The sequence below is a fragment of the Apus apus genome, chromosome 10 (assembly GCF_020740795.1).
Source record: "Apus apus isolate bApuApu2 chromosome 10, bApuApu2.pri.cur, whole genome shotgun sequence".
In the NCBI taxonomy this organism is placed as follows: Eukaryota; Metazoa; Chordata; class Aves; order Apodiformes; family Apodidae; genus Apus; species Apus apus.
The window spans coordinates 20,853,887-20,880,447 of record NC_067291.1 but is presented as its reverse complement, the minus strand read 5'-3'; the positions used below and the strand labels follow the sequence as shown (position 1 = coordinate 20,880,447).

General features: G+C 53.5%; 1 protein-coding gene across 1 annotated transcript in view; it reads left to right on the top strand.

Moving 5' to 3' along the window:
- Positions 1–26,337, top strand: part of LOC127388897 (uncharacterized) — a 29,020-nt gene extending 2,683 nt beyond the window's left edge. Inside the window, exons 2-4 of the mRNA XM_051628871.1 lie at positions 14,467–14,616; positions 25,011–25,188; positions 25,995–26,337. Of these exons, the coding sequence (XP_051484831.1) occupies positions 14,467–14,616; positions 25,011–25,188; positions 25,995–26,279 (613 nt within the window). The 3' untranslated portion in view covers positions 26,280–26,337. The remainder of the gene's footprint in view (positions 1–14,466; positions 14,617–25,010; positions 25,189–25,994) is intronic.
- Positions 26,338–26,561: the final 224 nt, after the last annotated feature.

Sequence of the window (26,561 nt, the reverse complement as noted above, 5' to 3'; positions counted from 1 at the left end):
TCATGTGAGCGAGTCCTCATTAAACCTGCTAAATTACTCTGAGACAAAGCGAGGCGCCAGCGCACGGGCTGCTCTGCCAGTTCTCCCCGGCGTGTTTAATTTCCCGCCGAGCCCCCGCTGCCCAGGTTTCGGGGGGTGCTGCTCACCCCCAGGCTGGCACGGTGGAGTGGGGGGTGGCAGGATGCTTCTGAGCCATCCTCTGAGTCTGTATGGGGAGATGTGGTCTTTAGGAACATGGTTTAGCGCTGGACTCGGTACAGTTGGGTGGATGGTTGGGCTTGATGATCTTCAAGGTCTTACCCAAGCAGAGCAGTTCTGTGGGTCTGTGCCCCCAGCACCCCAGAGCTGCACCCCAGCTCCCAGGGCTGGAGCTGCTGGGGTTAGCTGGGCTAGGGAGCCCCAAAACCTCCCTGCCCTGGGGAGGAAGGAGCCAGGAAGGCACAGCACTGTCAGCCTGCCCTCTTGCCCCGCGCTCTGCTTCTCACCCACATCTCCCCGTGGGCAGGACCATGACCCGGTGAATCCCGGCGCCGGTGACTTGTCCCCCTGCAAGGCTCGTCCTGCTCGGTGCTGCCCCCACCCTTGTGCCAGCGGGCTCAGAGCCAGCTGCTGGGTTCCCTTGCACTGAAAGACCAGAATTCACGTTGCTGATACCATGTCACACAATTTACCTTTCTTTCCCCCCTTGTTTCCAGCGCGTGCATTTCCCCCCACGCTTCCTGTGCTTCCTGGAGCTCAGCTGACTGAGCTGCCTTTCCTCCCACTCACACCTCCATGCCAAGACAACACCAGTGACAGGAGGACGGGTCGGTTCTGCCCCCACAATGGTTCCCCAGTGCAGCTTCTCCAGCGTGGGGAACAAAACTCAGGGTTTTATAGTTCATAAGTGCTTCCCCCAAACCATCTGAATCCAAATTTACCTGACATGTGGCTTTTCTCTGCAGCTTTGGAGGCACCTGGGTCATGAACCCATGGTGGCCAAGGGTTTTGTCACGGTGGTGAATCTGCTCTAAGGAGCAAACCCCAGGGAGGGGCTGGGGCCAGGGATGGTGTTGGCAGGTTTTGCTGCTGCCTCGGAGGTGCTGGAGCAACCTCTGACAGCACAAGCTTTTGCTATGAGTCTGTCTCGTACTTGAAGCCATGAGTTTTTGTGATGGTTTCCCCTCGTGAGGTTTGGGACTGGTACCCCAAGCCAATGTGCCACCACCAGCTGACCTTTAAAGGTCCCTTCCATCCCAAATCATTCCAGGATTTTAAAGCCCCACATCAGGAAGCCCCGAGGCCAGAAGTACCTGAATTCAGGCAGCCCAGGGCAGGGGACAATGACAAGGCCCTCTGTCCCCATCCCCACTCACCCAGCAGCCCAGGGCATGGTACCACCAGCTTTGCATTCCACCCTCCTCTTCCCAAGCCCTCGGCCCTTCCTGGGATTGTTTCTCCTGTTACCATTTTCCCCACAATGCGCTTGCATGATCCTCTCTCAGACTTCACCACATGGCAACCACATCACATAATGCAACTTCTGTTCTGAGATTATTCGTATTTATTTCCAGCGCCCCCCCCCCAACCCCCCCTCCATTGTTGCTTTGCCAAGTTTTTCTTCTAATTCTGAGCAGCTGAATTGAAAAGAGCAGCATCTCGGGTGCAAGGACATGCTAAGGAGGCAGCGTGAGCAAATCAACTCGACAAGTGTGTTCACAGGAGTCAAACCAGGGGGGAGGGAGCTGTGAAAAAGCAAAACAAAAGCCCCTCCAAATGTCTATTTTAATTTTATTTCATTTTTTGGAATGTCTCGTCACATGAAATAACAATGCATCCCAGCAAGGAGACTGCAGGCAGGCTCCGGTGCAAGGGCAGCTGAGGAAAAAAGAGTTTATAAGGAGATTTTTTATATGGAATCTATCACAAATGCCACTTCCCAGCAGAACAGGACAAACAACAAAAAAATAGGGCTGTGCTGCTGGGGATGTATGTTTGTGGTTGTGCTGCTGCTGCAAGGGAGCAGGGCCCAGAGCCACGGGCACACTGCCAGTGTCCCCGTGTCCCCATGTGCCTGTCCAGCATGGGAACAGAGTGTGGCAGAAGGTCTGAGGGGACAGGGACCACTTGGGGATTGCTCCAGAGCCAGGTCCCCCTTCCAGGGGGGATGTGAAGGGCTCAGAGCTGGTCCAGGAGGGAAAGGGATGAGGGAAGGTGACCAAGGAGAGCAGAGGGACAGAAATGAGGGTGTTCAGTCTGGAAAACAGGAGGGCAAGACACATCCCTGTGGTGTGTCCCTGTGGATAGGTGTGGAGGGAGGGGCTGATGCTGTTCCCATGCCCTGGGAAGCCAGGAACTGCCACGGCCACATGTTGGGGCCTTGGCACTGCAAAGCCACCACCACCCAAGTCCCTGAGCACTGGGGTTTCTGCCCAAAGTTTCCCATGGGTGGCAGGCACCGAGGCAGTGCCTACTCTGGGACATCACTTCTGCTCCAAGTACTCCAGAGGGCAAAAACCGGGGGTGGGGGTGGGGGTGTCTCAGCCTGCACCATAGTTCAATATTTTACCTCAAATTAGAGCTTTCTAATGAGCTTCCCTGGGAGCAGGGAGCTGATGTGCTGGTGTTATACACCAGGGCCTTGGGCGGGCAAGCGTGGGGGCTGTAGCCAGGGGGCAGTGGGTAGAAGGACACCCAGCATGTTTTGGGAAGGATGTTTCAATCTGGGGTTTGTTTAGATTTGTTTTTTGACCCCCCCTGCATGCAGTAGCTGCCCCTGAGCATCCCGGCCTCTGAGGAGCTGCCACCATCAGAGACACTGGCAGATGTGCCCACATCCCAGATGGAGAGGGACCATCAGTCCTGAAACACCTTCCAACTCAAAGGCTGTTTGTTCCCGTTGCTTTTACTTTGCAGCTGCTGGGAGCTGGCTTTGTTTAGGGCCAAGAATGTCCACTTTGCAGCTTTTTCCTCACAAACCCACCCTACCTTCCTTTTCCCTTCACTTCTGCACCTTTTAATTCTTGAGTCATCAGCCAGTCGACTGGCCAGTTTTGCATAAGAAATGAAATTAATTCTCATGCTCAGGCTCCAAATGTAAATTTATTTATTAATAATTTAAATATATTTATTTATGCAGTTTGATATTTTTCAGGTTCAGGGAAGCAATTCATTTTCCTCGCCTTGATGATCAACAAACACTGTCATTAAGCTCTTCCCCCCCAACCCTCCCATCCTCTTCTCCCATCTTAGCCTGCTAAAAAGATAAAAGATGGGAGCCCACTGGTCTCTGGGGGCTCCCAGGGAAGATTTCCATGAACTAATGGAGGTAAATAATTAATGTAACTTTAACTTCTATCGACTTTGGACATTTCCTCCCCAGAAATGGGATGGATTTTCCTTCCAAACCTTTCTGGCTCCTGCCAGATGCCACGAGCCTCCGAGGAGTGTGGTGGAATCCACAAAACCCCACGGCGAGGCTGGGGAAGATCCTGGGGTGAATGTGGATGGGTTAATGGCAGCCACAACATGGGATTCCTATCCAGATGGGGATAAACAGTGAAGCCAGCTCCTTGGGATGTGGTGGAATATTTTAAGCAAGAGTCACGTGTCTCTACTTAGAATTAGATGTCTCCAAAATGAAACCCTCCATCTGAAAACCCACAAGCCCCAGCCCACCTCATGGCAGCTTTTGGCACCTGGTTTTCATCTGTGCAGTGGGTCTGCCCAGCCCTCAGGGTAGGGATACCACAAAACCCTGGGAATGTTTGACATTTAGGTCCGTTTGGTTGTGGACTGGACCCCTCTGGGATGGGCTGAACTTTCTATCTAGCTGGATTGGCTTTTCTTCTCCTCTGGGAGACCAAGGCCCACCCAAGGCCCTCCAGCCTCGCGTGACCCCAGCCTGGCTGCACACCAGGTTACACACCTGAAACTATATTTTAAGGAGTCACCCTTCTTATTTACTTATTTATTTTTGCCCCAAAGTGTGGGGCAAACCTGATCGCATCAACGCGTGTTCTCACGCGTTGTCAGGAGGGACGCTGGGTCTTTGCTGGCTGCAGCACGGGGGGCATGTGCAGGGCTGGAGGATTCCCTCTCATCCCAGGCTTGTCACAGGAGCTGGGAGCTCCACACCAGCACAGCGCCGGCTCGGCGGGGCCGCCCTCCCTCCACCCCCTCCTGCTCGCTTTCGTGGATCTTTAACATTTCTCTTTTATCTCGCTCTTGCGAGCTTCAAAGGCACCGTGAAGCCAAGTTCCACCTTCCTGCAGATGGGGATTAACCAGCTCCTGCTTCCCGGACTCCTCCTGCAGAACTGGAACTGATTTATTTTGGTTTCAGCAGCAGCTACCCAGCAGTTCCTGGATGGATGCAAAACCAGGCTGCTCCGAGGCTCTTTAGCATCCTGGCTCAAAGGGCAATGTCTTTGGCTTTTGATTGCAAAAGCTTATGCAAATCCAAGCCCTTTCCCTGTTCCCCTGCGCAGCCTGTGCTTGCATGTGACGTTCACAGGAGCCTTTCTGTCGGAAAACTCCCCAAAATCTCCCTTCCCGGGTGCATTCTGGTGCAGGAGTGTGACCAAGGCTGCTCAAAGGAGCTGTGCTCCGGTGCTGGTGGAGGCAGCCAGGCTCAGGGGAGTCACTGGTAGGACATGAAGGTTCTCTGATGAGTCCCACCAGCCCTAGATCTCCTTAATTTTATTTCTAGAGGATGAGAGACCAAAAGGGTTGGTTTCTTTTTGGTGTTGTTTTTTTTTTTTGCTAAAGCACCTTTCGCTGCAGAGCATCACCAGCAGCTTTACAGTCACCAGGAGCTGAAGCCTCCCTCCCTTCTCAGTGTTTTAAAGGCTTTGGAGAAGATCTGCAGGGTGTCTGCATCACTGGAAAAGTGGGCTCTTGCTCTGGTGCTGCAGTGGGTGCTCAGGATGGGGGTCCTCTTGTGCCTTGTGGGTGGAAAGTCCCTCTGGTACATCCCAGGAGTCACTGTCACCCCTGTCCCCTGTCAGCAAACCTCCCTGAGCATCTCCAGGGAACCAGTTTAATCTTACTCAGTTATGTTTGCTGATGAATTGCTGTCTGCAGCATCTCAAGCCATAGCCTGAATCGATGAAAAGTGGGGTAATGCTGAGGGGGGAAAGGCTTTTAAATGTGATTTTGCAGCAGATAACGTTCCTTGTAGGGGATTTCATGTGGCAGTGGAGATGTAAACCCCCTGCTTGTGCCACTTGCTTTCCCTGATGGGTTCTGGGCTGTGTCTCAGGCACCTCCGTGTTTACCTGCTGCGTTTGTCTCCTCCTGGGATCCTCTCCTGGGGTGGGAGCCCCAGAGGGAGCCCGGGCAGGGCTGGGGCTTTGTGCAGGGAAACAGAGATGAGGAGCCATTCAAGGAAGGGACCCAGCCAGGGCCTCTGCCAGTTGCTTTGCACTTTTTTCCAAGGAAAAATTGATTATTTTGGTTGTTTTTAAGGCAAAAGATCCTCATGGGAGGCTGGTGTTGGCAGTATATTTCTCTGGCTTATTCAGTGTTTGTGGAAAAGGATGGACATGGTTGTGCTGGTCTGAGCTGCCCTGAGCTCAGGCTGCACTATTTTCGTGTGAGAAAATACAAGTTGGTTTTAAAATTGTGTTTCTGGAGGTGCAGCAGCAAAGGCTGATTGCGTTTTCAGTAATATTTCTTATTTTAAAATGTGCGTTTGGTGGAAAAGCCAAGCAGGAGAGGGAAGGGGAGTGGGGCTGCTGGGTGCTGGGACCCCCAGAGCTGGCTGGGCTGCCCCCTTCAGGGTGCACCTTCCCTCATTTATTGGTTTTGGGGCACGGGGAGCAGGACAGCCCAGCCCCTGCGAGCCCTGCATCCTGGCAAAGCAGCAGAAGGACATTGATTTATGATCAAAAGGGAAAAAAGCAAAGCAGAATAAAAAGAATACTTAAGGCTTAAAAACAGGGAAATCTCGTTTCTTCCTGTGTAGGTGTTACCTGGGAATCTTTCATGTTAAACTTAAATGGAATTAAGAATGAGGGGAAAATCACCCTGGGACTCGTGTGATCCTTGTAGCCCTCTATTAAAATTAATCCAGGCATTGATCTGTACAATTTATTAACAGCCGGGCAGGGGGAGAGGAGCCGCGGCCATAAACAGCCCCGGCCCTGGCTGCGGCCCCGCGGCTGCCGCGGGATCCCGGGCTTCCCGGCACCTCCACGCTCCGGGATTTGCTAATTGGTCCGAGTCGTTACCGTCCCAACCCCGCAGAACCAATTAGCCACCGTCCTCCCTGACCTGGGCTTGCTGTGGCGGGAGGGGGGAGGAACTGAAGACTGAAAATGAAAAACCAAGAGCAAAGACCTAAATCTTTTTGGCTGCCTGATTAATAATCCTGTCAGGCCTATCACAGGCACTAAACAGTAATGCTGGTTGCAGCTGAATTTTTTATACTTTCTATTAATCTTTAATGATAGCTTGGTCACCTAGTCTCTTTTATCTTGTCAGATAAATGTATGGTTAACAGGATAATGAGATTTCTAAGGCTCTGTTCTAGCTTACGGGCAGGCAGGGCATGGGGTGACCCCTGCCCCTGCCGGGGAGCGGAGCGGAGGTGATGGTAATTGCTGGATCTGCTCTGAATGTATTGGAAGCTGATGGATGGTTTAAACTTTGATTTGAGGTCAGGAGGTCCCTCGGCTCTGGAAGGCAACTGTGGTTTTATTACTTGCAGGATCTGATGGGGATGTAATTAGATTTAGCTATTGCTTTATTAATAAGTAATTGTTCCGTCTATTGCTTTGGGTTAGCAAATATATTCCGCTGATAATTTAGGGCATTGATATGGCTTTATTTATTAATAAATGGGAATGTATATTTTTGCCTGTAGCAAAGACTAGCACAGAACTCTGTCCGCTTCTCCTGGTGTGAAGGATTTGTCCTTTATTAATTCAATAATTAACCTAATTCTGGGCTCTGCCGTGGGAAGCGTGCGTGCGCTGCTGCGGCCGCGCCTGGGGTGCCTGCAGGGTGGCACCCAGGGCCCTCAAGGGACAATGCTCTGGGGTGCTGTGCCCATGCTCTTCCCCCACCTTGAGACACCCCCCCATGACCCAGCACCCAACCACCCTGGCCCCTCGGGACACCGCTGGGAGAGACCCTGGGGCTGAGGGCAGATGGATTTGCTGTTGTAGGTTGATGCTGAGCATATTCCAAGCATCCCAGTTTGCTCATGGAGTCGGCCCTGAGCCAAGCCTCCTTCCCCTGTGTGTGCTGAGGGTCTCTCCCCACTGCCCAACCCCTCCCTATCACCCCCCGAGGCACGGGTGAAGCTGCCAGCCCAGGGAGGGACCCTGAGTGCTCTCCACTTCCCCAGTGTCCTCAGTGTGGACAAGAGACTGCTCAGAGCCCTCAGTTTGCTGCCCACAGCAGGAGATGACTTGGGCTGGCTCCCACCAGATACTTTCTCCTTCCCCTTTTTATTTATTTTATTGTGTCCCTAAAAGCACCAGGATAACACAGTGCTCTGGGGGTACCAGCACCTTGCCCAGCCCCACTCCCAATGGGAGCTCAGCAGGGATGCAGGCACACATATTTTGGGAGCAGGTTGGCTTTTTAGTGCTTTCCTGCTCACAGGAAGCTCCTGGCATTCATTATGTCACCATGTAGAAAGCTCTGGCCTGTCGTATACTTTTTATCTTCTTTTTTTTTTAGCTCTGTTTTTCATAAAGTGGTCCTAAAATGACACAGAAAGCAGCTGCTTAAGCAATTGTGCCAATTAATGGGTCCCTGAAATTAAAACGCCTACACAGTCTAGATGAGATTTCTCCAGGAGGGAATTCAGCAATTGTCTTCATGATAATCAGGCTTGACTTGTCTTAGCACACATTAATAAAAAAGCAAATGCATTCAAAGAGATGCCCTTTAGTGGAGAATATCCACAATATAGTAATGAGTCTCCAAAAAAAAAGAGGAGGGGGAGAGAGGAGGGATGCTGAGCTGGCTCCAGCCTTTCCTTGGGGTAGGGAGACTTGGAATCCATGTCATGGACTCACTGGATTCTCCTTTGCAGCTGCCAAAGGGAAATCTGGTGCTGCCAAAGCAGAGTGGTGGCATTGGCCGAGGGAGGGATCACCAGAGGGCTTGAGGGTCACCAAGAGATTTGAGGGTCACCATGGGGTTTGAGCTGTAGCTGGGGTCTCCAGGGGTTGAGGAGACTCCTCAGGGATGGGGCCTGGGCCAGGGGAGAAGTTCCAAAGCCAGACTCATTATTTCTCCCCCCATATTGATGCTGTCCAGCCCCGGTCCTGCCCTCGTCCTGCTTCAGAGGATGGTGAGGACTTGGTGCCGGTGTGGCCCATGGGAGCTGCTGCTTGTGCCCCACAGCAGGTTGCCCTGGGGTTCCTCCATCATGGCTGGGGGGGACAGAGGGACAGCAGGACATGGGGACGGGAAAGAGGTGGGCACTGGGCTCCTGCCATGGGCTGGGAACACACCAGGCAGCGGATGATGCTGGAGCAACCTGCCCTGCTGCCACCTCCTCCCCGCTGGTCCTTTGGCTCCAGCTCTTCATTCCCTTTGCTCCAGCTCTTCATTCCCTTTGGCTCCAGCTCTTCATTCCTTTTGCTCCAGCTCTTCACTCCCAGCTGGCAAGGTCCAGGCTGCTGTCAGCATCCCAGGCACAGCTTGGCAGCCCCCACCTCCAAGTCCAGCCACCTGCACTGGTGTCTCCGGCTAGAGGGCCCTGCGGGGGGTTGGAGTTCAAGTGCAGATTTGCGGCTGAGTGACAAGGGCTTCTGCTCCGCCTGTAGCTGTGGAACATCGCGGCCACCAGCCGCCCTCGGGGCTTTTCTGGCATCTCCCTCGGCACCGAAGGAGCTGGTGGCACAGCCACAGAAAGCTCCCGGTGGGTACAGCACGGTGGTGAGAGATTCAGGCTGTGAAACAAGAGCTCTCTGCTCTGTTTGGCTCCTCTTGGCTTGTTTTTCAGCTGAAAAGAGGAGAGAAGAGCTACCTGGACCCTTCTGTGGCTGTTCTGTGGTGCGGTGGTGATGCTTGCTGTGCTTTTGGAGGGAGGAAGGAAGGCAGCACTGGTGGGAGGCAGGGGCAGGCACATGGCTCTGGCAGTGTGGAGCTCAGCTCACACCCACAGGCTCGTTTGGGTGCTGCTCAGGCAGCCAGAGCCCCCAGGAGCTGTGGACCGGGCAGCAGGTTTAGGAGCACAAGTTAAACCACCCAGTTCTGTGAGTTGTGTTGGTTTGTCTAAGAGCATCACCTATGAATGACCAGGCAAACACTGGGGCATGCAGATGTCCTGGCATGGATGCCCTGTGCCCACAGACGTGGCATTCTGGCCACGTCCCAGTGGGGACCAGTGCTGGGAAGATCCCACTGGTGCTGCAGTGTGTGCCTGGTGCATCCACGTGCTGCTGCTGAGGAATTATCCCCACGGTAGGAACCTCCCTTCCTTCCCCTCTTAATGAAGTGCTCTACTGGTGGAGCTCTGGTTGGGTTTGGTGGCTGCAGCCTTCTGGCAGTTTGTCTCAAAAAGTCTAACACCCCCACCCTCCCCCCCCCCCACATCCCCTGTTATTTTAATTTAAAGAATATAAGAAGCTTTAGAAACAAAAGTATTTAGAGCAAACATGATCTGGCTCTCCCTGGGGTCCAGCCCCCCAGCCCCTCGGGCACCCACAGGGTGGGCAGGAGATGGCCCAGGAGAACAGGGGATCCTGAAACATTAAATTATTATTTTTTATTCCTCGGTAGTGTTTTAGATTTTCAGATCCATCCTGGTTTGAGCAAATATTTTGATTGCAGCAAAGTGAGAACATAACAAATGCTGTTTAGACAAAAGCGACACATTCACTATTAGTTTTAGACAATTTGTCCTAATATTGTTTTGAATCATGCATTTATTCCCCCATAAAGATTTGATTACTTTGCTTGTTTCATTAATCTTTATTTGTGTAATCATCTGCTAAATCTGTTTAATCATTGGTTTAAGTGGAAAGATTACATGAAGATATTTAATGCTTCGTGCCAGAGCTGCCCTGACATCTAATCCAGCTCTCTCATATTGCTTTTTATTGCCATGGGTCCTTGTTTTGTGCAGCAAGCTCCCGGGCTCGCATCCACTGGGATTTTCCCGACTTGTCCATCATTTCCACCCCTGGTGGATGGCAAAACCACAGCAGCAAACCCTGGGAGCCTGGCTCCCCGCTGGAACTGGCTGCCGGGAATGCTGTGCTGGTATGAGGGGCCCCATCCTGGACCGGCTGTGTTGCTGCCGCCGGGTTTTGCGATGGGAAGTCAATTCCCATGGGAAGCTGAGGTGCAGCTGGAAGTGGGCACCAGCCTCTCTTTACAGACACTGTCAGGGCAAGTCGGAGACCTGAAGCTTTGTGGGCAGGAAGGGGTGACAGCGGCTGCAGCAGCACTTGCAGCTTAAAGCCACCTTTAAACCTGAAAAGAGGAACGTGTCTTCAGGCAATTCCTCATGGACACTCTAGGCAGGAGTTTAAGAAGGATCTTCTTTTGTCCTTGGCTCTCCCCACCCTCGAGCAGCCCCCACCCACCGGCCCGCTCCTCTGGCCCTGCCCGAGGAGCTGCTGTTTCAGGCCAGGGCCGGGGTCTCACCCGCAGGGGCTGGGCAGGAAAAGCCTGATGTGTCACCAGCCCCCGTGCTTGTCCGCGCTGCACCCAGGGGCGGGATATTGTGTGAATTAATAATAATATAAAACCGCCACAAGATCATGGATCAGCCCCGGCCCAGCGGGACGTGGGGGAGAAAAGCGCGGCAGAATTTTAATGGGCGCGAGGGGGAATTTCGGCCCCGACGGCTTCGCTTGGGGCGGGGGATGATTTTTTTGGTCCTTTTCCTCTCTTTCTTTTTTACTCCAGCATCCCGGTGGGGGGAGTGGCCCAGCCCCCCAGCCCACCCCCGGGCAGGAGGTGCTGGCCACCCACCGGGCAGGGCTGAGCCCGCCCCGGCACTAATTGCCCGGACGATATGGCAATTTGTGGCATGCACCGGGCGCTGGCGGGGCTTTCATGGCAGGTCTTGTACTCATTACTGAATAATTCATCGGTGCATTAATGCCTCCTGATCCCATCGCGCTCCTGCTCTCTCCTCCTCTCGCTGCTCCGCTCTGCCCACTTGGGAAAACTTTATTATGCCTTGCTCTGACGACAGAGTATACAGATAAAAGATAATTGCTTGGCTTGACTCCCCCATTGATATGAAAATAAGATTTAAATTATTCACTTCAGTTTAAAGGTTAGTTGAAGGTTATTATAGGGGATAAAAAAATCACTCTTCATAACATTTCTGTTGGAGATGAGACAGGTTTGAAAGGCCTAATTTGCACGGCAGGCCGAGGCAGCTTGTTGTGAATCAGCCGAGAGACCCTCAAGAGATTTTAATCGCCAAGAAGTCAATTATTTATAAGCAAATTACGCTTAGCTGCTCGGATATATACAACAGAGTTAGTCATGAATAGGGACAAGATGGAACCTATATAACTTAATATAGCTCCCATTGTACAGCAGTGAAATCTTTACCCGGCGCTTTCCTGCCTCTAATCCCGGCTGGAATTTAATGAGCAGCTGAATTTCGGGGGGGGGGGGGAGGGCTGATGCTGGCTCCCTTGGACTCCTGTTTATTTGATTCTTCCCCTTCGGTCTCTCGGCTTCCAGCCTCCATCTCCAGCTCCCTTTTGTGTTGCCGCCTTGTAAATGGAATTAAGGGATTGTAAATTTTCCTGCCGAGCAGTAGGTCCTAAAAGCGGGACGCGGCTTTTGCCGAGCGATCGGCTTTACCCCGGCTTTCACTTAATGCTCTTTCATGTCGGAAACTCTTTTCAGCGTCTGGCGCGGGGAGAGCGGCAAATCTCCCGTTCGGAGTTAATAATTAAAGGCCCGGTGGCTGCGGGGAGCGGGGCCGGGTTGCGGGAGCGGGGCCGGGTTGCGGGAGCGGGGCCGGGTTGCGGGAGCTCCGCGCTGCCCCCGCACCAGGCGCTGCCCCGCACATCCAGAGCTGTGGAAAAGCCAACGCGTGGCCCCGCTGTGCCGCGGGATCCCCGGGCTCTGCACGGCCCGCACGGCTGCATCCATCGCTGCACGACTCTGTGTTAAGCTCTACCTGTCACGGAGAGATGATGCATTCAGGCTTCAGACGCAGGTGCATTAAAAAGACATCCCCGTCTCCCAGTCGGATGCCTGCGTTAATCCTGAGAAATGCAAATGTGCTTCTCCACCCTGGGGTGAGCATGGCTGTGGAAGGGAGCTGGGGGCTGGCAGCTCCTTCCAGCAGCCCCCATCAGGCTCCATGATCTGCTTGGCTGGAGATCACGACGCAGAACTGGGCATCACTGCTACCTTGTTCTTGAGGCAAATCCCTCCCCTGGTACCCCCAGGACCCCCGAGGCTCCTGGTCACTGTGAGTCGTGTGGGGCCAATGGCACAATTCCCTGTCAGACCTGGCTTCTGGTTTATTTATTTTTGCTCTGCCGAACCCGTACGGTGCAGGAAAGCATTTGCCTTGGGCTGAAATTATTTAAGTTTTCAGGAGAATTCCAGCTGAAATAATATGTCCAGTTCCTGGAGAGTGTCTAGAGCAGAAAAAGCCTTGGCTTTGCCTCTGCATGCCACCAGCAGTGGTTGGTGGCTGTTCCAGAGCCACTCCAGACCCTAAAGCTGTCCCCAGTGGAGGATGTGCTGTGCTGGCTTTGCTGAGAAGTGGCCTCATCTGGCTGGGGGAGGAGTAATTTCCCTGTGGAAAACCCTCCTTACAGGGCAGCAACTCTGGTTGTAGGGGATTCCCATATTCCCACATTCCTGCCTCTGCAGCCCTGGGGCATTGTCCCTGTGTCCCTTTCGAAGGGCAGGACGTCACTGAGCTCTAAGGGCTGCTGCTAAAAAACAAAGTCCTTCTAGATAAGAAGAGATGAATTCTAAAAATGTCCTTCTTGTGTTGGGGGCTCCAGAACTGGCCCCAGCCCTGCAGGGGGATCTCAGCAGAGGGGGACAATCCCCTCCCTGTCCCTGCTGGTCACACTGCTGGGGATGCAGCCCCGGACATGGCTGGTTTCTGGGCTCCAGCGCATGGTGCTGGCTCATGGTGAGCTTCTCACCACCAACAGCTCAAGTCCTTCTCCTCAGGGCTGCTCTTTGCCCAGCCTGTGTCTGTGTGTGGGTCCTGGGGAGCAGTGGTGGGCCTTGGCCCCCCAGGCAGCACGGCAGGGCTGTGGTTGCCCAAGTGCTGCTCACCAGGCGTGTTCCCCCGCAGCGTGCTCAGCAAGGCTGCGAGCTGTCAGCCTGCCTTATTTATGCCTGTGTATTTTGTTTGAAATGAGATGTAAGCAAAGCCCATGTGTGCCTCCCATCTCCTTTGTAGCAGAAGAAAGGGAAGAGCGAAGAATATGTTTGCAATCATGTCTGGCCCGTGATTTGCAGCTTTGCTCAGTGTCGATCCAGGGTCTGGAGCAAACCTGCCTTAGTAGGGAAGCAGGAGCTGAGCTATTTCTGTATGCACAGAGGTGTCGTGTTCGAGTTAAACCCTTTTACCTTTTATTTAAAATTCACAGTGGCTTGACAGGTAATCTCAGGAGCAGGATCATTATGGCAGCCAAAGCCAACCTGTAGCAAACGATGCCTTGTAAACCCCTCGGCTGAAGTAATGGGCTTTATTCTGCCTCTCCTTTCTTTTCACAACTAGTGCTCCAGACCCCAGGGTGACAACAGTGAGGAGATGTGGGGTCTGGGCTTTATGTCCCCCCAGCACAGCCCTTGGTGGCCAGGAAGTGCTGGGTGGTGCTTGGGCAGTCCTGCTCAACCATCAGGCAGGTATGGGGGGCTCAGGGGAACCCTCCCCACCCCAGGTTCTGCCCTGAATTTGCAGTTCAGACCCCATATCCAACGTGGAGACCATGGAAAATGAGGAATTACTCTCCGGGCTGGATGCTGCACTGGTCCAGAGCAGCTGTTGGTGCTGCCTGGCTCCGACCTGTGATGGTGGGGAAATCTCAGCAATGGTCAGGAAGGAGAGGATGCAAAACCCTGGGTAAGACCTGCAGGAGTATGGAAATCCCCAAAGTCAGAGTCCCATCGACTCAGTGGGTTTCGCACAGAATCCTGCCCAGGTGAAGAAACAGGCTGCAGATGGTCTTTACTAATATAATAATAGTAACAATAATAGTAATAGTAAAAATAAGTAATGAATGATGCTGGTGGTGATGACAATGATGATGATGGTGATGATGCCTGGCCTCCCTGGGAGGGGGTCCTGGTGCGGGGGCCGCAGCAGCGGTGCAGGCTGAGCTCTCGCCCAGCCAGCGCACAGAGCCTGGGCGGGGAGAGATTAGTGAACTAATTGGGTGGAATTGGTGGAGCTGGAATACATATTGATGGGGCTGTCAGGCTGGTTACAGCGCTGAGGGCATGTGCAGCTGGGGAGGGAGTGCTTTGATCTCTCAGAAACCATGTTGCTGTCTCCTGTTCTCATTATCAGAGGTGTCTTGGGAGCATCTTTTAAAGCCCCCCCGAGATGTCCGACCCTGGGACCTGGCGTGGTGGGGCAGGAAGGCTGCCAGGTGAAATGGTGCAGAGATCAAAACCAGCATCGTTGGACCCTGGGCCACAGTGGTGCAACCAGAAAGAGGTGAGACTGCCCACCGCTGCCAGGGATGTCCTGTTATCCATGGGGAATTGCTCTGCCTCATTGCCCAGAGGGTTGCTGGCAGTGCCTGGCTGTGCTCCGCTGGCAGAGCATCCCATCCTCCTACACCATAACCTCCTGCTCCAGGTACCAGCTTTCCTGGCATTAAGTGCATGTGAAATGAAATCCTCATCAGGGGAAAAATTCCTTGGGAGGGTTAGATTGGAGTGGCCCATGTGTGGGCATCTCCAGGCCTTTCTGGAGGAGGAGGAGTTGCCAGCAGCACTTTTCCCCTCCCCAAACCCCACTGCCTTGGGGGAGCCTGGAGCAGAAAATACTGCCCAACTTTTTAGCAGCTAGAGATGAAGCTGGGCCCCTCCTGTGCTCCCACGTTAGCCTTCCCTCCGTGTTCAGAGGGATAAAGATTCCTCTTAAATCATTCAGTGGTTCTGTAATGTATTCACAATGTGGACTATAGAATGAGATCTGAAACACTCTTTTTTTCCGGTAAGACTATTAAATGGTGACACTTTGACACCAGCAAGAAGTATATGAGATTAAAAAGTAAAAACTGCATAGAAATCTAAGTGCCTTCACATACTGTTAGAATAAAAATTGCTGTTGAGAGCATTAAAATAGAGGACTTGTCAGGAGCGACAGATTCCAGGGACGTGCCTGCTGGTTTCTGTGGCATCAGAGCCTGTGGCTCCCTCTTGGTGACTCACGGAGCATGGAAGGGAGGCAGAGGATGTGCTGGCAGGAGAGAAGGCGGAGGATGGAGGTGCAGGGGAGGGATGGGCCTCTCCTCCCAGGGCATTCGGGTGGTGAGGGGCTCCTGGGGTCCTGGTGAGGCCGTTTCATCTGCCCCTGACATTTGAAATCCCCCGGAGGCGGCTGGTGGATGAAAGCAGGAGATGAAGGAGCTGGCTTTTCTTGGCGCGATTAATCATTTATTAGCTAATCACGAACGCTCACAGGAGATGAGGAGAGCAGGAGAAGCTCATTTCTAACAGGAATTAGTTAGCTTACGGTTATTTTTTTTCCCTTTACTCTGATTTCCCAAGGAAATGAAGTATGCAGAGGTCTGCTTTGCTAGTGCTCACCCCTCCCCACTTTCCAGCATGCTGGGACCCCCTGGCAGCCTGGCCAAGCTGACCCAGAAATCCTCTTGGTGACTTGCTCCAACAGCTCCATGTCCTTCTTGTGTTGGAGACCCCAGAACTGGACCCAGCTCTGCAGGGGAGTGTCACCAGAGCAGAAGGGGACAATCCCCTCCCTGTCCTTGCTGGTCACGCTGCTGGGGATGCAGCCCAGGAGACGGGTGGTTTCTGATGTACACAGCAAAAGGAGTCTGGGAGTGGATATAGTGGTTCCCCTGGTTGTCCACCCTTGTCATCTTCAGGAAGCCACGTCCCAGGGCGACACTGGCACAGGCAGCCAGCTGCAGCTCCCTGCCAAGGTCAGGCCTAGGGCTCTGGTGCCAGCTTGGGGGTCACACTCCTGTCTGGGATCCTTTGCCACCCTCAGCATCATTTCTTCATGCCCTGCAGACAAACATGTCACAGCCTGGAAAAGAGAGGGAGAAATGGGAGAGGTTTGTCACTGTCAGGAGTAGAGGAGCCTGAGCAGGCAGAGGCAGGAGGAGTCAAGTGTTTGTGGGGAGGTGGAGGAGCAGGAGAGGGCTGGGGGCAGCATTCCACCCCTTCCCTGGCCCTGGCCAGACCCACTTGTCATCCTGCCATGAGCAGCCCTCCAGCATCTCTGCCCTGGAACGGGGCAAGGGATGGGAGTGATGGGGGAGCTCAGGGCTGGGCCAAGTCCTTGGGAAGGGCTCCCTGGGCTGGGATGCTGCTGGCAGGGCAGGATCCGTGCCTGCTCCAGAGGGAGTGCCCTGAGCTCTGCACCAGCCCTCGGCACTGGGGCAGGCTTTCTGAGTGGTGGGAAAATGTTCTCCTGAGCTGTGGTTCTCTGGAAATGTCCCTGGAACCACCTGGAAAGGGATCAGCCCCAGAGCTGTGCACAGGGCTGGGTGGCACCGAGGGCATCAGCCTCTGCCTGGGTTTGCCTGTGGGGCTCAGGGCTGTGGCCGCTGCTCTCGGCCCCTCTCATGGGAGCAGCAAAATAATTAGTGGCTTTTGTTAAACCTCCAACTCCTGGAACTGCGTGAGGTGAAAACTGCAGCTTCCCTAAAAGAGAGTCAGATTTCATGGCTTGAAAATATGAGGGCTAGTCTCTCAAACGAAAAAAGAAAAAAGAAAAAAAGAAGACAAAATAGATTACATTTTAAAATCTTGTGACATTTTGGGGACTGACTCATGATTTTTGCATGTTTGGAATCAGTAACACTGCAATCAATTTTCCTGCTTCCTTGGGTGATTGCTTTCAGAGAGGTTTTAATTCCACTATAAATACTTCAGCTGTACAACAGCAGCCTCAGTCAGACACGCAATAATACCCAGCTCTGCATTTCAGGTAAGGCTTTAAACTAAATTAAATCTCCTCAGTATAGCTAATCAGAGATTAGCTTTGATCACAGTTTGTTAGCCAAGGCCAATCCTACTCAAATCCTCTGGCCAAGCTAATATCAAGAGTTCTTTGTCCCGCACTGAGAATGTGAAGCCCCATCCCCAGGGCAAGGCAGAGAAGCTTCTGCTGCTGCTGCTTTTCGGTATTTCTTTACACACAGTGAAACATCTCTCCGGTGTGGTCTGTGTCTCCTGCTCCTATTGGATGGCCGGTGGTGATGCCTTGGGGGGGCACTGGCTTCAGGTCCAACCCCATCCAGCTCCCAACCTTTCCTCTGGACTTTTCTGCCTTCCTCCTGAAGGTGGGTGGACATCTCTCCTGGAAATGGGAAGAGGTAATGGGAACAGGAGTTGGGGGGGCGTTTGCTAGAGCTGCCTATAGAGTACCAAGAGTGACACTGTGTTGAGTCCTCAAGTTCAAACTTATTCATTGCTATTTAGAATAATAGAATCATCACATTTTTGGGGTTGGAAAAGACCTTGAAGGTCATTGAGTCCAACTGTTCACCCAGCCCTGCCAAGGCCACCACTAACCCATGTCCCTCAGCACCACATCTACAGGGCTTTGAAACCCCTCCAGGGATGGGGACTCCACCCCTGCCCTGGGCAGCCTGGGCCAGGGCCTGGCAACTGCTTTCTGCTTTGGTAAGTAATTTTTAAAGCAATGGGAACGGTGTCTTTCTCTTCCAGCATAAATGCAACAGCCCAGTGAAATCAGGCAGGGTCTTGGTGCACCAGAGGTTACCTTCCAGGGGCTCCCCAGGATGATGGGGTCCTGCAGAAGTTGCTCTGCCTACTCCTTGCACGGACACGTTTGTCCTTCTGTAATGAGTTGAACCAGCTGTCTCTCCTGGTTAGAAACACCCCCGGTTGTTGTTGTTCCTCTGTATTATTTATAGCCCAGTAAGTGTCTGAGATCACAAATGCTGCTATTGAGCTTACTTAGCTCCCCAGCAGTATTCTTGTTTGAAACAATATAGTTTGACTGTTGCTATCGATTTCAGGGGGTTGTGCAACGGGTAAGAGTTCCTTGGAGCCAACTGGTATATTAAGCAATCATTTCTATGGCAGATGACATAACTCCCCCGGCATCAGTTTGCCCTAATGGGCCTGGTATTACTCATGTGCTAATTGATTGGGCATGGAGAGGAGAAAAGCTGAATTCACTGGTGAGGTGATTTTTATGGCCAGGCTCATAACAGAGGTAATTTGCTGAAAACATTCAGTCCCTCTCGGGTTATGCACCATCATCTGTGTTCCTGCACTCCATCTCCATGCCGGGCAGTGTCTGGGGCTTCTGAGCTAGGGTCCCTAAGGAGACACTGTGACAGAGTATTTTTTCTTTCTCTGCCTGGATTTAAGGTGTACATGGAGATCAGGAGCAGAGAAAGCTGCTGCTGGCTCTGCCCGGAGAGCCCCGACCATGAGGGGCCTTGTGCTCTGCCTCCTGGCCCAGGGGGGCTCCAGAATAGCTCCAGCTGTCCAGTGGAAACACTTGGTTTTGAGGAAAAATCTTTCTTTCTTCAGCAGCCTGAGAGAGTTTCATCCCTGAAACGTTTGTGCCTGCCTCTCCTGTGCACAAATCCACAGGGATGGGGAAAGGAGAGCAAACCCTTCTCCATCACTGTCAAAGAGACTTGGAAGTTTAACAGCCCCAGGAAGGTGGTGGGAACCTGGACTTGACCTCTCATCCCACAAGCAGCCCTGTGGAATCCCCAGACCTGCCCCGTGCCTCTGCTTGAGTGATGCTCAGCTGTGACTGGAGGAACCTGCAGAGCCCAGGAGGGTGGGCAGCATCCCTGCTCCAGGCCAGGTGCTTTTGGGCAGTCAGGACTATTTTCTAACTGACGAGGAGTGGTGCCTTTCAAGTTGTCAGCTGCCTGCCCTGAAAAATCAAAACTGGAGCTTAGAGCAGCTCGGAGTGTATCCAGTAGGTCTTGCAAGAGATGTCAGAGACTGGTCCTCATTATCTCACCAAAGACTGATGGGTTCCTGAAGCCAATAACATCAGCTTATGGATGTCTAATGGCACCTAACCTTTGGCTAACCTGAAATTCCATGAGGATAATCCCAGGGCTGGAGCAGCTCTGCTCTGGAGACAGGCTGGGAGAGATGGGGTGTTGAGCCTGGAGAAGAGAAGGCTCCAGGGAGACCTGAGAGCACCTTCCAGTGCCTGAAGGGGCTCCAGGAAAGCTGGGGAGGGACCTGGGACAAGGGCAGGGAGTGACAGGGGGGGCTGTCTGAGCAGGGGCTGGGCCGGTCCCACCGAGGTTCGCTCCTACCACCGTGTGGTTGCGACCGGGCACGCACCCGGGCCCGGCCCGCGGGGGACACAGGGGACACGGGACACACGGGGGACAGCGCACCCCGTGTCCCCTCCCGCCGTCATCTCCGTGGCCTCCTCTGGATGGACTCACTCCAGCAGCTCCGTGTCCTTCTTGTGTTGGACGAGATGGTCTCCAGAGATCCCCTTCCAGCCCCAACCATGCTGTGATTCTGTGAAACCTGCTCCCTGCCTCCATCCCCACCAGCTGCAGGGCTGGACCCAAGTGCTGGAAGCCTCGGAAGGATCCACCCACCCCCCTGTGCCACCGGGGTTTATTTGTTCTGTCGGGATATTTGCGTCCTGCCCGGGTTGGGCTGCGAGCACCTCCAGTCGTTAGGGAGCTCTTTGCTTTGGTCGGACCTTTGTCTCTCTGGAAGAGCCTGGGGACAAGGTCAGCAGTGACACCACCAGGAACATCTTCCCCGATCGATGCTCCCGGCCCGGCTCCCTTTGCAGCCTCTGCCCAGCGCCCTCCTGCCCGCAGACGGTGTCACCAGCCGCAGTGACGTTCGGGACAGGCGGAGGGGATGGAAGTTTTACCGCTGCCAGCGCAGGAATTTTTCCTCGTCGCTTGATCTGTTCCAAACGGGTCCCTTGCTCAGCCGGGACAAACAGTTTTCCTTGGCTGCCCTCCCAAAACACTGCAGGGATCGATATCCCCGGGGCTGAACCCCTGGCAGCGCTGCCACCCAGGCTGTGTGTGTGAGCAGGGCCAGCAGGCACCTCGTGTGGGCTGAGCCTTCTCACTCTGACACCCTGCTTGCTGACAGCATGTTTAGAGACTTCGGAGGGTATAAAATCACATTTTTTAAAGGAGATTTCCAAGGCAAAACTGGGTGTAGGAAACCCCTTGAAGGAGCTGTGCATCGATCAGCCAGCTTTGGCAGGGCAGGGTGGAAGGCAAAGGGACCACCCCTCTTCAAGGTGTCAGGAACCAAAAACTTTCCCTTTCCTGCCAAGGAAAATGCCCTCAAATTCAATTTGTGCCAAAGAAAACATTTCACTGCAAATTTGTTTTCACATTTAGTTACAGCTGTAAGAGATAATCATAGCAACAGGTAATGAGAGCACCTGGGAAGGTTAAACCTCAGCTTTTTATGATATCTCTGTTGGAAAATTTGTTTGTTTCTGGAAGGGTTTGTGCAAATAGGAGAGATCTACACAGTGTTATTTCACCTTTGGGGGTGGGGAGGCCACAAAGGAACAGGAGGGGTGCAGGAGCTTGAGCTCCCTGAGCCCACCCTCATGCAGGCTGTCCCCTCACCCAGCACCCACGGCCAAGGTATCCTTGCTGGCACTCAAGCCCGTGGGGAGCAGAGGGGTTGTGTGAGGCCTCTGACAGGCTAGGGTGGGGCCACCCTGCAGAAACTTGATGGAAATTGAAGGCCACAGTGAGCAGCAAAAACACTCCTGTGTAAAATGCTGAGGGGCTGGGTCAGCAGGCTGGGGCTGCCACGGCGCTGCACCTCAGTGCAGGGTTTGTCATTGCTGAGCCCTGAGGCTCCTGAAATACCAGTGCTGCGTGGGAGAGTTTTCCAAAAGGAAAAAAAATAATTTAAAAATCTAGAATTTTCATTAAAAAAAATATCTACTTAGCACCCTTTAAGTGAACAGTTGCAGGTTTTGAGTTTTGCTTTTGGTTACAACTGTCAACTGCTTCTGATTGCAACTGCCGTGGCTCTTCCCTGGGGTTGCCCAGAATTAGAATTTCTGTAGCAACAGCTGTGAAAAACAACCCCAGCTTTACCAGGGCTTTTTTATTTAAATGTGTTATTTCAGTGGAGGTGAATGCAAAGCAAAGAGCACCCTCTGCCACGAGCTGTGTCTCTGTAAGGCAGGTGATGTGCGGGGATGCCGGCGGCATCCTGCTCAACCCCACCCAGAGCTCCTGGTGCTGTTATCTGTGTTTGAACAGAGGGAAAAAACAGGCAAAACCAACTAACGGCTGGAGAGGAGCTGTCTGGGATCAAACTGAGCCAAGGAAAGCTGGGATTTATGGAGGGGAACAGCAACTTTTTCTTGTTTTCAGTTGAGACTGAAGGCACATCTGTCCCTGGGCCCTTCCAGAAACATCTGGTGCAGCAGGCAGCAGCAGCAGCCAGCGAAATTGCTAGTTGGAGGCTGAGACCTTGATGGGATTCAGGCTGAGCAACCACAAACGCTTTGGTCTTGTGGTGGGCTGGGATCTGTGGCTGCCAGCAGGGTCTGGCAGCTGCCACGAGTCCCTGTCGGGTGGAGGCGGCTGCTCGGAAACACGGGAAAGGCGGCTCTGACCGGCTGCCCTCAGTGTGGGGACCTGGAGAAGGGACCCCATGGGCTGGGAGAGTTTGGGACATTCAGCCTGGAGAAGAGAGGGCATTCAGCCTGGAGAAGAGAAGGCTCCAGGGAGACCTTAGAGCACCTTCCAGTGCCTGAAGGGGCTCCAGGAAAGCTGGGGAGGGACTTGGGACAAGGGCAGGGAGGGATGGGAGCAGGGGGAAGGGTTTCCAGATGGAAGAGGGAGCTGGAGCTGAGATGTGAGGGAGAAATTCTGGGCTGTGAGGGTGGTGAGAGCCTGGCCCAGGTTGCCCAGGGAAGCTGTGGCTGCCCCATCCCTGGCAGTGTTGAAGGGCAGGTTGGATGGGGCTTGGAGCAGCTTGGTCTGGTGGGAGGTGTCCCTGCCCATGGCAGGGGTTAGGGACTGGGTGGTCTTGAAAGTCCCGTCCCACCCAAACCAGCCTGGGATTCCATGATTCTGTGGTGCAAGATGAGCAGCCTCCTGAGGAGCTCTGCCCCCCAGTGCTCTGAGCCACACGCTGCTTTCCTGACCTACTTATGGTTTTTTTTTTCCCTTTTTCACAGATGAGCACTCCATCTGCCAGAGATTGTTTCTTGACATGAAAAATTTACTTTTTAATGGGCCAAACTGCTGCAGTCTCTAAGCTGGATCCAAAATAACCTCTTAGCACATCGCTCCAAAGGGATCTCCAGCCATCGCCCATAAAACTGAAAGACAGTTTGTACTAAAAAGCCATTTACAAGCCATTCCCTCCTTGTCTTCTTGGTTTTGTGCAGTTGTTCTAAAGCTCCAGCACTTGCTTCTGGAAATGGAAAATGATATTTTGGAACAACAGTGCTTACAGGTTTTGATTTCAAGTTCCAGCAAGCTCAGAAATCAAGGCATTGGGCTTTTTTTTTCGGGGTGGGGGCTTTTTTTTTTTTCTTTCCCTTCTCTCCTCCAGGATCTAACAGTGGAAGAAAGGCCAGCAGGGGTGGCCAGAGTAGAGCAGAGGGGGACAATCCCCTCTTTTGCCCTGCTGGTCATGCTGCTGGATGCAGCCCAGGACAGAGTCAGTTTCTGGGCTCCAGCACGTTGCTGGCTCATGGTGAGCTTCTCAGCACCCAACACCCCAAGTCCCTCTCCTCAGGGCTGCTCCAAACCCTCTCTGCCCAGCCTGTGTCTGTGCTGGGCATTGCCTCCACCCGTGGGCAGGACCTTGCACTTGACCTCGGACCCACCTCTCCAGCCTGTCCAGATCCCTCTGGGTGGCACCACCAAGGCTTGGTGACCCTGCCAGGACACTCATGTTGCCCAGCCCAGCACAGCAGCCTCTCTGCAGAGCAGGGAGCCTCTGTCAGTGTTGGTGCCTGGAGCTCCCAGGAGCTCCAGGGCTGCCCCGGGCTGCAGCACTCCTTCCCAGAGCCGCATGGAAGTACTTCGTCTTGTCCTTAATCTTCATCTTTTGTTTAATTGTGAAATATTCTCTGTGCATTTTGTACGCATCATTATGGGGCAAAAGATGGTGATAAAATAGTTTAAATTAATAAGATTATTAAGTAACCTCTGCTGCTGGTAATTCCTCACTCCACCAGGCTTGCACTGCACTGTAATTGGTTTTCTGCTTCGCTGGAGCATGTTGAGAGGAGCTGGGAGGGTTTTTGGGCACAGGAGGCTGTAGAGCCAAGCTCAGAGCAGAGCTTTGTCAATGGAAGGTGACATGGAAATGTCCTTTCCACTCCCCCCAACACGGTCAGTGCTGGTTTAGTTAATTTTATTAATTTTCATCTCCATGGATGTGCAGCCCCAGGGCCAGCCTAACTGTGAGTGTCTCTGGTGTGCCTGCCTGCACCTCTGCCTGCACATCTGGCTGCACCTTTGCCTCTCTATGCCTCTGCCTGCACCTCTGCCTGCACCTCTGCCTGCACCTTTGCCTGTTCATGCCTCCAGCAGCACCTCTGCCTGCCCACACCTCTGCCCACATCTCTGCACATCTGGTGGATGCAGTCCCCATGGATTGAGGGCTTTGGGGGATCAATGGCTCTGGGGGATCGGTGGCTCTGGGGCATCAGTAGCTTTGGGGGATCAGTGGCTCTGGGGCATCAGTAGCTTTGGGGGATCGGTGGCTCTGGGGGATGGGTGCCCTGCGGGAAGGGGCAGGGCTGGAGCTGCCGGCAGGGGCCGGGGGAAGCACCGACCGGCCAATGGTGCCGCCTCGGCCGCAGAGACAGCCCCACGGCCCCCCTCGGCGGGACCCCCCCGGTACCTGTGCCGACAGGTTGTTTTCCGAGCAGCAGCGGAGGCAGCGGCACGTCCCTTCTCTGGTGCGCGGCGGCCGCGTGCGTAACGCCATCGTATAATTAACAGTCGAGATCATTTACATTGTCGCTTAGCTAATTTTCATAATGTTTTCTTTATTATCAGAGGAAGAAATTAACCCAAGAATTTATTTACATACTAGTCTCAAACAGTAACAGCTTGCTAATTGCCTGTTAGGTGATTAATAAGCTTACAGCAGATGCTAATGAATCGAGAGCTCACTGTTTCAAAGGTGCTCTTGCAGCATGCTTGTGTTTTGGCAGCTTAATTAGTGCAATAATTATGTACTTGTTGCTCCTTCTTTCAAGCAAATACTGTCAAATGCTTAAAAGATTAAAGAGAATTATATCACTGAGAACTAGCTGTGCCCAAGGATTCTGCTTCTGCTGCCTCCCTGGTGCTCCCAAAACGGGAGCCGATGAACCCAGTGACGGTGCGGGCGAGAGCAGCTCGTTTTTCACCAGATTGCTGGTGTGGAGCCCAGCAAGAGCTCCTCACCCCAGCCCTGCCCACCTTCTGAGGGGTGCTCTGGCCAAGGGCTCGGTGGAGGTGGGGACTAAACCACCTCAACCATCTCCTGAGCCAGGCCTGAGGAGGCTCCACCAGCCTCTCACCTCGGCAGCTTCTCAAACCGACACTTGCAGTGAGATTTCTAGACAATAGGTGATCCTGCTGCTCTTCAGCAATGCTAAAGCCACTGCAGGACCTGCAAGAGTCTGTGCTTTGGGGCGGGTGGTCTTGCTGATATTTCTCCAGGTGAGGTGAAGGACAGTGGAGGAGAATGGTGGCTGTGCTGCACCAGCCGTTAGGAGTTTCCACCTTGAGGGTGAAGAACTAGAGTTAAACCTTTCAGGATGAAGTGGAGAGATGTCCCTGTTTGCCATCATGGGTTAATTGCTCATCTCTGCCATCTCCATACATTCAGAGCTTTGGAGACCTCCTTCCTAACCATTCCTTGTCTCTTTTCCAGGCTGGGAAGTCCTGTCCCATCCCATCGGCTCTCTCACCCACCCCATGGACTTGCCACCCCTGCTTGCACCCCACTGCAAGCTGGGCAGAGAATCTGCCACTTACAGCTGCCATCTTTCCCTGCACCTTTTCCAAGTCCCTTCAGTGCCAGAGGAACTGGAGCAGACACAGAGCTCAAGGTGAGTAACCACAAGTCCATGGCACCGAGATGTTCATCTGCCCCTCTCCAGCATCACATGTGCATGGCTGGGCAGAAGTCACCATGATGGCCCTGGGAGCTCCTTCCTGAGCAGTAACAACTCATTCAAACCCATCACGGGGTGTGCAGACCCAGAGGGTGAAGTGTTGGGCTGAGTCACTGCGGGCACATGTGAGACAGTGGAGAACTGCTGCTGCAGAGGAGGTTGCTCTGTCAGGTGTTGTGTGGCACGTGCTGGGGATGGAATGGTGGCCCTGTCTCAAGGAGCAGCCATCAGAGGCTGATGGAGTTCCCACTGACTGCTGCAGCACAGGGGCTGGCAGGCAGAGGCTCGAGATGGCTCCAGCAATCTCTGGTTTCCTTGGTGACAGCCGGGATCTCTGCTGCGCGAGAGCTTGGGCTTGATGGGCAGAGAGGAGCCTTTTTTTCTGGATGTTGTGCCGTGCTATTTGGCGTAGGGCTTCAAAGGTCCTCGTGGTTTTGAGTTGGAGTGGCTGGGGGATGGCAGAGGCCCACCAGCCCCATCCACCTGCCCAGGACAAAGGCATCACTCACAGCACAGGCTCCTTGCTCCGACTCCTTCCGCAGTAGCTGTTGCCATCTTGTTTAATTCCAGCATTATCTGATTGTCACAGTGTGTTCCTCTGTGTTAGGCAGGAAGCCAATTTGTTATTTAACCTGTAATTGCACTTTAATATCAGCTATCTCAAAAAACTCTTTTTGGAGTGGTTCTGACAGCCACGTTCTGTGCTCCTTACATCACACCCCTGCGCTCTGGGTGAGAAGGCTCTGAGGAGGACCTGGCACCTGTTCTGTTGGCTCGTGTTGCTGATGCTTTATCACTGCATCCCCAGCAGTGTGACCGGCAGGGGGATTGTCCCCCTCTGCTCTGCTCTGGTGAGACCCCCCTGCAGGGCTGGGTCCCCAAGACAAGAAGGACACAGAGCTGTTGGAGCGAGTCCAGAGGAGGCCACGGAGATGATGGGAGGGCTGGGGCAGCTCTGCTCTGGAGACATGCTGGGAGAGTTGGGGTGTTCAGCCTGGAGAAGAGAAGGCTCCAGGGAGAGCTGAGAGCACCTTCCAGTGCCTGAAGGGGCTCCAGGAAAGCTGGGGAGGGGCTTGGGACAAGGGCAGGGAGGGATGGGATGAGGGGAAGGGTTTCAAGCTGCAAGAAGGGAGATGGAGATGAGATCTGAGGGAAAAATTATTTGCTGTCAGGGTGGTGAGACCCTGGCCCAGGTTGCCCAGAGAAGCTGTGGCTGCCCCATCCTTGGCAGTGTTGAAGGGCAGGTTGGATGGGGCTTGGAACAACCTGGGCCGTTGGGAGGTGTCCCTGCCCATGGCACGGTATGG